This window comes from Heloderma suspectum, chromosome 3 (assembly GCF_057233095.1).
Source record: "Heloderma suspectum isolate Gila_16-S chromosome 3, 16-S_ref, whole genome shotgun sequence".
NCBI lineage: Eukaryota > Metazoa > Chordata > Lepidosauria > Squamata > Helodermatidae > Heloderma > Heloderma suspectum.
In genome coordinates this window covers 34,449,832-34,462,259 of record NC_139460.1, presented here as the reverse complement: position 1 = coordinate 34,462,259, position 12,428 = coordinate 34,449,832, and the positions used below count along the sequence as shown (strand labels likewise).

The 12,428-nt window shown below is 40.5% G+C and overlaps 1 protein-coding gene across 9 annotated transcripts in view; it reads left to right on the top strand.

Moving 5' to 3' along the window:
* MIPEP (mitochondrial intermediate peptidase) overlaps positions 1-12,428 on the top strand; it is an 81,562-nt gene that overhangs the window by 18,901 nt on the left and 50,233 nt on the right. For all 9 annotated transcript variants that reach the window (XR_014789007.1, XR_014789010.1, XR_014789009.1 and 6 more), the window contains exons 9-12: positions 38-98; positions 2,026-2,078; positions 8,999-9,152; positions 11,043-11,120. Coding sequence is in view for 5 of the 9 variants with exons in the window: in XM_084842885.1 (XP_084699011.1) it covers positions 38-98; positions 2,026-2,078; positions 8,999-9,152; positions 11,043-11,120 (346 nt within the window). In the remaining 4 variants the exon portion in view is untranslated. The remainder of the gene's footprint in view (positions 1-37; positions 99-2,025; positions 2,079-8,998; positions 9,153-11,042; positions 11,121-12,428) is intronic.

Here is a 12,428-nt window from a genome sequence, read left to right as displayed (position 1 = left end):
CTCTTTAACAAAACTTAATGGTAAAATTATTTTGTAGAACTCTAAAGGATTTTGAAATGATGGAAGGTATGAAAATGAAACTTAATCCTATCAAATCAGTAAGTTATATTATGTATTTATTTTTTCTCATAACTTGAATGAGTTGAATACTAGTTTGAGAAAATAGGTTTTATAATTTCAGTGATATGTTGATGCAATCTAACCATTCTTTTTCTTTTGGCTTCATGTTAATGCAGGGTTAGTTTTCAAGTCTCTTTTCTCTGAGGGAAACTAAGTGCTGAAAGGAAGATATTGGTTTAAAAACAATGAGTTATGTAGTAGCCAACATTTAAGATGGAAAATGTAATGTGCTCCCTTATGTGTGTTAAACATTATGTTCAATTAGTTTATGCAAGCTTGAAAGAGCAGAGGTCAGATTTTAAAAATCGCATGCATTTAACTTATAAATTGGCAGACTCCAGTGCTTTTGTTCACAAACCATGGCTTTACCAATCACTGTGTTGTGACATGACTATTCTAATAGCTCTGCCTCATGATGTATAATTTGGGACTCCAAGTGCCCCTAAATAAAATTTTGTTAAATGAATACAAGTGGCAATCTTTAGATCATATTATTTAAACCTTTAACTTGCTTGCCCTGAATATGCAGCGCAAGTAACAGTAGTTTAAATCTGTCAGTGTGACATTGGCCCATTGGCAGCCATACATGGAAGCAGATTTGGACACTAGGTCTTCATCTCAAGGTCCATGCACTCAGTTGCAACAGCTGGGGTCTTGACCTGGATCCAAGTTTCTGCCATATTGACCAGGCAAAGAACCTGGAATTCATACTTGACCCAGCCAGTCTAGAGGTCTTATACTGCTTGAGAACTGCACTGGATGCATATTCCTATTCCCTTCTTTGCCTGAAAAGTGTTCTGGGTTCTGAGTACATATAACCCTAGATAATATATTAGGCTAGGTTCCAGCCTCAGACCACCAAGTTCCCAGTTCAAGCTCCAGATCTCCTGACACAAACAACCCTATAAGACAAAAGACAATGATGCATACCTGTCGCTCATCTTAGCTGCGACAACCAAAAGTCAGCCCAAACAGAATAGTTCTGCAACACTGCTATCTTTGCAGCACCAGGCTAAGACTTTTGTGTTCTCCTGGGCTTTTAACATTTTTTAAGAAGTCTTTTAAAGTTTTAAAAGTATTTCTTAAATGTTTTAGTATTTGGGTATTTTATATTTTAGTCCCTGCAATCTGGTTTTACCTTATACCTGATATTGTATACTATGCTGAGTTGGCACATTTAGGGCGCAGTCCTATGGAGATAGGCGGCCACCTCTGAACTTGGAGGCGACAGCCTATCCAATGCAGGGCAGGAGAAGCATGGAGGGGATTGTTTCCTCGGCGCTTCTCCTGTGGCTCTCTAGCTGCGGGAATGGGGAGCAGGGGAGGAGGCTGCCGGATGACACGTAGGATGTATCGTACTGGCATTTCCGCTTTCCCCACCCCGGAACACCCCCTGGAACACCCCGTTTTGGTTGCTCCACACTCCTCTTGCGAGCATGGGGTGCGGGGCTGTTCCGCAGTGCAGAAGGGGGGAAAGGTCAGTTCTCCGGGAACTGACCTCGGAGTGCGGGCTCCAAGGTCGGTTCCCGGAAAACCAGAAATCCTATGGCCGTCTAGCCGCTGACTAGCAGCCATAGGATTGCTCCCTTATTATTTTATATTGTTGATTTTATTGTAATCTTATTTGTATTTTTTTTCTAAACTGCCTGGAAAAATTAGGTGTTAAATAAATTTAATAAATAAACAAACAGGATTATTACCCTGTGGATACTGTACATAGGAACACACTTGACAACTGAAAACTTTGACAAAGTTGTTTGTTAAATGTATTACTTCATCACCAGTGTTAAGGTTCATGTTAAAACATAACAACAACAACCTTATTTACAGATGGTAAGCTGTGTAATTGACTTGTTTCAGTTGATTTCTGTTATTCTTCAAAACTTGGATTCTTTTGCTTTTCAGAAATTGATGCCTTGGGATCATCCATACCATAGTGGTGTCCTACGTGCTGAGAGGTAAGTATTATGGTCTTTGGTGCTTCTAGCTCTTTTTTTGCATTCTGATATAGTTTTTCTGAGTTTTCAGTTACTAAGAATCTACTTTTTTGTATTCCCCTGTAGCAAATCATTGTACTTTTATCTGTTTGTATTGGTGTGTGTGTGTGTGTTTGTGTGTGTGTGTGTGTGTGTCTTTGTTTCAACTTGCATCAGAACCACACATGGATCCACAAGCTTTCCATGTATACATTTTCCTCTGTTGCTCTAGAGCTAGCCGTATGGTAGTTTTCTTTTCTCTTCAGAGGTGTGCGGCTAAAAAACTATTTGATCACCCTTCTTCAAAATTGTGTTGATAATTTCTGAAAAATGAGACTTTAAACTCCTCTGCTATTTGTTGGATTTCATTAATGGTATGGATATACCAGCAATTAATCTGTCCAAATTAGAATCTGCCAGTGGGTTCCCAGATAGTACTCATCATAAATATTCATCATACAATATATCTTCATCATGCTGAAACCAGCTAAAACATGTGTATATTAAATATGGTGAGGTATTCCCAGTTACAAAGCTGTGTAGATCATTAAAGGAACACTGGGATACCTTGTGCTATTGGGATAAAACAATACTATGATTAGTTTATTACTATACCACTGGATAACAAACTTGTGGAATCAGTGAAAGTGATCATTCAGTACAGCAAGAAAATAATGACAAAAGCTATGTTAAGTATACTTCCTTGGAAATAGTGGGTTGGATCCAGAACAGTCTGAGATTCAGTGGAGGATCCTTGCTAGGGTGGGGGAGATAATTTTTTGCCAATTTACCCCTGCAGTCCATGCTGCTCTAGAGAATTGCCCAACTTTCCAAAGCAGATTTTCAGGAGGCACAGAGAGCTATAGGGAAAAGGCGAGCTCACCAAAAATGGTCTTCCTCCTCTTCCTCTGACTTCAGCACATTTCTGCTAATTATAAGTCTAGATCCAACCCAATAGAATGTCTGAGTAATGTTTTGCAATGAATGGAATATAAGGACAATGTCTTGGTTTCAGACTTGTTCCATGAACAGGATAGAGCATGGAATGGGCTTTTCCAGCCCACCTTCCCTTTGCAGCCCCCTGAAAATCTACTCTTGAGGCTTGGGACACAAGGAATGGAATGCCATGTGTTGTGGTGGGCTCCAGGAGGAAGGGGGAATTGCCAAAAGTCAGGGGGATCCCCCCTTGCACAGCGAGAGTTTTCTTCTGCCTGCAAAGCAATTGGATCCAAACAATTATGTTTGAACTTTTACTCAAAATCTGTATCGCTTAAAAACTGACTGTGCTAAGTCGTCTTGTACCTGCTACCTCTTATGGAAGTTTCTTTTATATAGCTGTCTCAATACGTCTTTAAGTTCCCTTTATGTATAGCCATTTGCTTAATATATCAGCAATAATGTGAGTGGCACCACCACTTCTGTTAGTTTAAAGATCTTGAATACCTTTCATTCTTTCCCTGCATAAAAAGTTGCTATATTGTCACTGATTTGAGTTGGTACATCATGAAAAATATTTCATTTCCCCAATGTCTTTGGCCCCGATTCTATTGATAGTTTTAATGTTTGACATCAGTAGTAGGACTTGGATCTAACTATCCCACTGCAGAACCAGAAGTCCCCTGTGCTTGCAGAGAGCAGGTTTACCAATCCCCCCACCCCTTCAGCTATCCCTGAAGCCACTATGAAGGGTCCCTTGATTCCTTAGAGCCAGTTTTCAGAGGCTGCAGGGTGTTGCAGTTGGGAAAGGGAGTAAACAGATGAACCCTACTGGCTCAGAACAAGTGCTTTCCATTTGTGTCACATGATGTTTGGATCCAAACCTATGAACAGTAATGTTTCTAAAGTTTAAACACCAGGAGGAGCTCTTGTATCAATTTGCCACTAATGATTTTTTTTTGCACAGCTTTGTCGAGTATTCTTTTGGAAAAATGAACTGCCTCTTATGTTTATTTATATTCATTTATTAAAATAAAATATCATACCAGTAATTAAAATAATAAAATACACTCCAAAATGATCTACCATCAGACAGTAGGAGTATAGCTTGCATTTCATGCTTAGAAATATATTTGATAAAAGAATGCTTTGTCTTGATGTGCCATTTGTTTTCGCTATAGGTTTTAATAGCTGCATCTTTATACAGACAAAATGTACACATTGGTGCACTTTTAAAATGCTTGATGTAGAAGTCTGAAATATGTGTACTTCCATGCCTTGAGGGCTTTTTAAAACAAAAAGACGGTATACATTTCATAAATACAATTAAATAAATGCCTTTTAAAAAGACAAGGCATTTAGGAGAAAGAATTTTGGCAACAAATAGATGAGAAAAAAGTGATTGCCAGAACATGCTTCAATCACAAACAAGTAAGAAATAGAAGAGAAGATGGAAGAAGTGGTGGAAAAACACAGGATGGCTACAAATTGATGATGACATTGTCTAGACCCCTGCTGCCCCCTCCGTAAAATTCTGCAAATGGCGGTACGATTGCATAATAAAACTTGTCTGGAAGGATCTTCATGCATACTTCATGCATAGAATTGGGCTGCACATAAACTTGGGTGATAAATTGTGCCATGGGGGAAGGGGAGGATTTACAAGATTTTTAGGGCACAATCGTATGTGATCTGCCCTTGATACTCGTAAGCTTCTGAACTCGGGCTTTTTCATCTGTCTAGTTGTGGAGGGGGAGGGAAGGAGGCTGGAGAGATCTCAGGATACTGTGGAAGCCAACCTCTCTAGTCCCCTCCCCACTCACCGGAACGCCCCCTTTACCTCCCGTTGGATGTTGTGTTTGTGACCCCTGAGAGGCAGCCAGTGCAGTTCTCTCCGTGCCGGCTGCGAGGGAGGGGGGCTTGAGTACCTGTATCCGCGGTCAGAGCAGAGTGTCAGGGTGGACACTGAGCCCATAGAATCCCAGAGTAGTTCTGATTCTGAGGAAGAGCTGTCGCTCCTGGGAGAGGAGCGTGCTCCTCTTTCCCAGGGCCCACAGCTGACGGAGATTCCTCCCACCAGCATTCCTAGATTAGAAAGCAGTCCAGGGAGTGACCGAGCACAGATAGCAGACTTGGTGGATGCGCGACGCAGACGCAGAAAGCGGCGCCAGATGGAGGGCGCGGAAAGGAGGCGTAGTGCCCGGTTGGCGCGCAAACAAAGGCTGCGCCCAGAGGATCCAAGGGGAAAGGGGAGGGACTCTCCCTAGTCCTTAAGTTCAGGGGTCTGCCAGTAATTCCCTTTCAAACGGGGACCAACTGTTTCAACTTAGGGCATAGGTACTCTGCTGCTCAGATCTAGTTGCTACCTGTAGAGTTGTTAAGTTGTAAAAGAAGAATAAAGCTTTGAAAGGAATCCCTTTGTCTGTGTCTGGACTTGGCTACTGGATTAGACTGAGAGAGGCCTCCAAGGAGCCCTTGACACAGAGTCTCCAAGCTTGGATCCAGGAATCCAAAATATCCTATGCCCCCCTACCCTCGACTCTATCTAGGGGCCATAGGATTGCTTCCTTATTGTTCTTCCCACTAAGATTGCAATGTTTCAGTGAGACTTCCTATGCCAGTTTACTAAGAAGTATCAGGCTGCAGAGTAAATATACCTGGTTGTCTAGATGAAGCATGCCTAGACAATAAGTTTTTGCCAGTACGTTTCTAGCCAATAAGTTTAGACGGAATCTTTTTCTGTCTAAACATACATAGGATTGCGCCCTAAAGCTCTTAGTAAGGAGAGAGAGACACTGTGTGAATTTTTCATATGGGCAATGGTGTGTAGGAAGAATTGCAGCTGAAGGTTTTGTACTCCTTGTTTGTCTCTTTCTTCAAGTCACCGTTGAGGGCTACAATCCAAAATGTGCATACCTGAGAGAACCAGCGTATGAAGTGAATATGATGTTGGTCTTGGATTGAGAGGAAATTGGTTAAAAACACCTCTTAGCCATAAAGATTCCTGGGTGGTTTTGAGCCAGTCACTATCTCTTAGCCTAACCTACTACACAGATTGTGAGCAAAAAACGGAGTAATCCCTTGTATAGCCCCCTCAGTTCCATGGAGAAATGGTGGTGATATAAAATATTTACTTATTTATTACATTTCTGTACCACCCAATAACTGAAGCTCTCTAGGCCATTCACAACAATTAAAACCATAAAATACATCACAATAAAAGAAAATATAAACCTTTTAGTAGTTTAAAACTACAGTATAAAACAAAGTAATATGATAAATAAATGAGTAAATATGTTTATAACTCAACTGTAAGTGTCAGTATAGCTTTCTGACACATACTTAACATTAGAAAGGATATTAAATTAGTCATTTCTTTGGCTTAAAGTATTGCAATGTTTTGGTTGTTTAACACCCCCCCCCCCAATATGCTGAATATTCTAACAAACCCAAAGACATTTGATTTATTAGGGGTAATAAAATTACATTTCTCCCATTTACTGACAACACAATACTGTCTTCTTATACATTGCGGCTAAGGAATGCTATAAAAAATCTCACCAAGTGCATAATTTGTTCTGAATGCTCATTCCTTAATTATATTGAAATGACTAGGTCTATCAAAAATATTTTGAATATAGAAGATGGCAATCATGATACACAGGAGAGTCTTATTTCCAAAGGTGCAGTTTTATATGCCATGCAGCCTTAGAAATAATTATTTATAATGGATCACGATACCTTTTTATCTTTAGCAACACCGTCTTTTCTGTTTCAGTCATACTGTTCATGAAGAATAATGAACAAATACTGTGCCATTTATCTTCTTGTTTAAAGTGGTTGGCTTAGTGTCTTGATATTAAAATATTGGTAAACCGAATGCTCTTTGATTGAGGTCTTTGGATCCCCGCCCCCACAGCTCATCCCTTTGACATAAAACAAGGTTTCAGATCAAACAAATCAATATCCGCTTTGTTTAATCAACTTTATTAGTGCATGTATTGTGCTTTCTCACAATAAAATGTCTCCCAGTCATCTTTTTATGTATCATGCAGGGGGGAAAACATTCTGTTCTATTTTTAATCTGAATGTAACATGCACAGTTTTTACTCTAGAAAGTAGACACTTGGAAAGAAACTGGTGGGTGAAATGTGCTTATATAGCTATCAGCAATATCACACATTTAAGTATGTGGCATGCTGTATCCTGTGTGCTATTCTTCATCATGGCACAATTGAGTTGCCTAACAATCCGCTGTTGCCTGATCAGAAAAATGTGCCTAAATTCTCCTTTAAAATTAATTCAATGCTCCGTGCAAGGGGTTCACCTCTTTTCCTTGGTTCATTTGTTTGCTGCACTTGATAGTAATAATTGTTGGCATTTATTGAGTACTAGCAGCATAGAGGTGAGATGGGCTCAAAGAGTTTTCATGTGACATTTTGACACAGGGATGGGAACAGAAAAGGGAAGAGAGATCAGAGAATAACAAATGAATCGTGTGTCTAGAGTTTTTCAGGAAACAATTTGCTAAATATCTTCTAGTTCCATCTCTCTTTGTTTTCCAGTGGCACATAAGAGTTTATGAAAATTGTTTGCACAGCTATAAGAGAAATGAAAGCACTTCTAAATATAGGAGAAAAACAATCCCCCTGCAGGTACCCCTGCTTAAACCTCACTTAATTTGCTTGGCCTGAAGAACAGTTAACTGCTAGATTGTTACTTTGTGTGGAAAAACGGTAAAACATGGTAACTATGATGAGGACCTATTTGGGATCCCAGCAACATGGAACCCTGTTTTTCCTTTGTCTGTCTATCATGTCTGTCTGTCTCCAACGAATCGTTATATTTGTGTATTATGTTGTGCAATGCTGTTGAAGACCAATGACAGAGCGCTCTTTGGAACAGTCACATTATAAATATTTCCATAGTATTAACAGAGCGCCGCTCTAGTTACTGTAGATAATAGCATGCATACACACACACACACACACACACACACTATAACATTTTGGCAAGGATAGTATTGTTAAATTAATTTACAAATCCAGGAGAAAGGATAGTTTTGTTGCTAAGTTCCTCACAGGTATTTTCTCAGCACTGTCACAGTTTCCAAGCACATAGTTTTATAGCTGGCATTGCCACAAGTCACTTAAGCTCTAGAGATTAAATACATTGGCTCACTTTGATATCCTAAATCTTTGGTTCCAAACTACAGAGATGGAGGATCTGCTTTTCAGAGGTTTTTAAATTCTGCACTCAGGCTGCAATCCTATACCGACTTACCTGGAAGTAAGTCCCATTGAACCCAATGGAACTTGCTTTTGAGTAGACGTATGTGGACTGCGCTGTTAGTGTGAAAGACCTTTTAGTCTTAATCAAAACACTGCCAGATGCCTCTACTATATAATGTGCATGTGTACGTAATTCTTTGTAATACATGCTTTCTTGGGAAGGGGTGTTGTTGCATTCATGTCTTACTTGTGGGCTTCCCACAGGCAGCTAGTTGGCCACTGTGTGAACAGAATGCTGGACTAGGTGGGCCTTTGGTCTGATTCAGCGTGGCTGTTCTTTTGTTCCTATGTTCTTAAGTGGCAGTTGTCCAAAAAAGGAGCTCCATGACTTGTTCTCTTCCCCCCCCCCCACATCTAGTGATACAAAATGTGTGATGAATGTCAGTATGCTCTAAGTTTCCTTTCCTATACCTGCAGCAGCAGCAGCAGCCATTGAGATGAGACAAGGAAACTTGGAGTTGCAATGGAATCATTGCATATAGTTTGTATATATTTTGCTTTTGGTGGCAGCCAGACAATTCTCATCATGTCTACTTCCAGCCTTGTTGTTGAATGTTAGCAATTGCAGTACTTCTAGCAAATGTGTTTTGATGTTTAATCCATTTATATGTTGATTGAATACTATAAAACATTTAAAGTGGGACACTCTTGTGACTTACTTTTTCTGTGTTTTAGGTATAATATTGAACCCAGCCTATATTGTCCCTTTTTCTCTCTTGGAGCATGTATGGATGGACTGAACATCTTGTTCAATAAACTCTTAGGAATCTCTCTTTATGCTGAACAGCCTGAGAATGGAGAGGTGTGGTGTGAGGATGTTCGCAAACTGGTAAGAATTTGTCATTCCTGTACATCGTAGACAAATATAATAAAGATAGCCAGTAAACATAATTTGCTATTGAGCAAGGTGTACAATGCTCCAAAAGGAAGAAATTTTCTGAAGTAACGTGTTCCCTCCCCCAGTGCTCATTTACAGCATTGGTGGCAACTCACTACTTCAGTTCACTTTCTGGAATATCTTCATTATGTTAAGAGTGGCTTGTATCCAGATTACGTTAGGGCACAATCCTATGGCCGCTAGTCAGCGGCTAGATGGCCATAGGATAGGTCAGTTCCCTGAGAACAGACTTTCACCTCCTCCCACGCTGCCTCGTAGGCAGCGCAGAATGGCCCCGTGCTCGGAAGAGGAGCACGGAACAGCGAAAATGGGGCATTCCTGGGGGCTGCTGGGGGCAGGGAAGTCAGACAACCGGTATGACACATCCAACATGGCCTCTGGCCGCTGCTTCCCACCCTCCAACTTCCTGCAGCTAGACAAAATCAGCTGTCTAACCACAAATGCAGAGTGGATGAAGCACAGAGGGGACGGTCCCCTCCACACTTCTCCTGCCCTGCGTTGGATAGGCGGTCGCCTCCGAGTTCGGAGGCAGCCACCTATCCCAGTAGGATTGCTCCCTTAGTCGTTCTTTCTTCCCATTGAAATCCCATTAAGTTAATCATTACTAATTTGACAGATTTAATGGGAAAGAGGATTGACACCCCTGCACTAAAATATGACTAACTTAATCTAGATCCAACCCCATCATTTTATAAAGCTCTTTAAATGTGCCGCGGTGGCTTAATGGTTAAGACGCTGAACTGCAGGCTGGAAGGTCGGCAGGTCAGCAGTTCGAGACCCGAGTGCTGCGTGACAGGAGTGAGCTCCCGTCTTCAGTCCCAGCTCTTGCCAACCTAGCAGTTCGAAAGCAAGAAATTGCAAGTAGATAAATAGGTACCGCCTCGGCGGGAAAGGTAACAGTGTTCCGTGCACCTCGGTGTTCAGTCATGCCGGCCACATGACCACGGAAGCGTCTTCGGACAGCGCTGGCTCTTCGGCTTAGAAACGGGGCTGAGCACCGCACCCTAGAGTCAGACACGACTGGTTGGGGACACCTTTACCTTTTACCTTTAAATGTGCAAAGGCTTTCGCAAGCTTTAGTTGATATGCATACATCAGTGCTTCAAGCTTATCGCTTTTATTCCTATTTTAAAGAAAGAAGAAATGTGTTGGGCTCTTGGGCCAAAGGGAAAGAACAGATGGCAGATAGGCAGAAGTTCGTTATTCTGGCAACACAGAAGGATTTCATAGTGCCTCCTTAAAGAGTGTTGCCAGATCAAGAGAGGAAAGCAGATCTGGGACAAAAATGGCATGGAACTGGCCCCTCTGGTAATGTCTGGTTTACCAGATCCAAGTGCACATAGATTCTTGGGCTTTATTTCATCTCCTCTCTTGTCATTCATCAAATCTCTGTAAAGCAGATTAACTATTCCTGGCTAATCTTTCATAACTGCTTCCTACTTGATCTACGCCCACTATGCTTAATTGTGATATACAGTTTGAAACAGATTTAACATGTGAAATATTGCTTAAAAGGTGTTGGTTATTTATACATTACTTCATGAGTCATCAATTTGGATAAACTGCAAAATTTGTGTACTGGAACTTTTAGTGCTCTTGTGTACGAGACTTGCAAATTTAGGGTGCAATCCTGTACACGCTTCCATGGGAATAAGTGCATTTGAACTCAGTGGTGCTTACTTCTGAGTAGACATGTGTTTTCAATATCAAAAATGTATAGAAGTGTCACATTTGGAGAAGTTTTTTGTTTGTTTTTATAAAACCACCACTACATTATAGGTTATTGGATCTTTTACTTAAACATTCACCTTTTATTTTTAGGCAGTGGTCCACGAAGAAGAAGGATTACTGGGGTATATCTACTGTGATTTCTTTCAAAGGCCAGACAAGCCTCATCAGGTAACAATTCTGACAATATAAAGTTATAAAGGATATGATCCTCCCCCCGCCCCCATAAATCAGTCAAGGGAAATATTTTAAATTAAAAAATAAAAAAGGGACACCACACTTAACTTGAATTAAAACACTGTTTTTCTCTGTATAAGACCAATGTTGAATAAAATTTAGAACTTCTGGAGCTATTTTAATAAAACACTTGCATTTTTGTCAGGATTATATGTTCAATAAGCACATTTAGATACCACGGTGATACAAACTATTATCAGAATGTGTCTCCCCACCCCATCCCTGCTTTTCTGTTTTTCTACTGCTTTTAAAGTAAATAATTTGAAATGCTTTCTCTGCCTCATCAGACCAGTTCCTAAGAATATGATGAATTGCAATGACTATTGTTTTGGAAGCAATCTAACAAAATATTTTCACATAGCCATAATCCAGAGAACACCAAAATCCATGCCCCTGTTGGGAGGACTCTTTAATGTAAAGTGTCTGTTTATCTGCATGTTAGAGTAATGTTGCACAATTACAGTTCTTTGCTGTGTTTGATTGCACTCAGACTGCTGTATTGTGGCCATTGATTGTGTTCTGTTAAGGCACATCCATGCGGGCAAGCGTTGGCTTCCCCATCCTGTGTTCGGAAACATCAGTGGATCATGGATCCCTTTCCATAGTCAATAATTTAGATGCAAACCTCATGCATGCGTTTGAAGTAGAAGAAATAACCCCCTGATAATATCAGGTAATAGTTTCTAGTAACAGGCTATTTATTGTAAAAGAAAGCTTTCCGTAGATTCAAGAGAACGTACCAGAAAACAACTTAATAAAACAGATTTAATTCATTAAGCCTATGTCAGCTTTTACTTACATTAATACATTTCATAATTCTATGAAAAGTATTGAAGCAACATCTTGCTGATACATATCATGCCAGAGTTTGTTGCTGTCCTCTTCTGAAAAATAGGGAAAGACTTTTCATACAAATAAATAGTAGCTGTTGAGACAGCCGTATGCACATTTATCAGACGCATGTCTGATTGGGTTCAATGAGACTTAATTCATTGTAAGTATGCAAAGGATTGGGGCTTAAGTCTTGGATCCTGAGATCCAGGGTTTCTTAGGATCCTGTGATCCTGAGAAAGCTCATGGAAGTGGGCTTTTCCATCCCCTTGTCCTGCCTGCACCCCCTTAAAGAATGCTGTAGTCAAAGGACTGTCCTGAATGGTGTGGAATTGGGTGTGGGGATTTGCAGGGGGTGGGGGTAGGAATTGCTCCAAATCCTCAAAAGTGGTATTATCTTTCATTGCATTT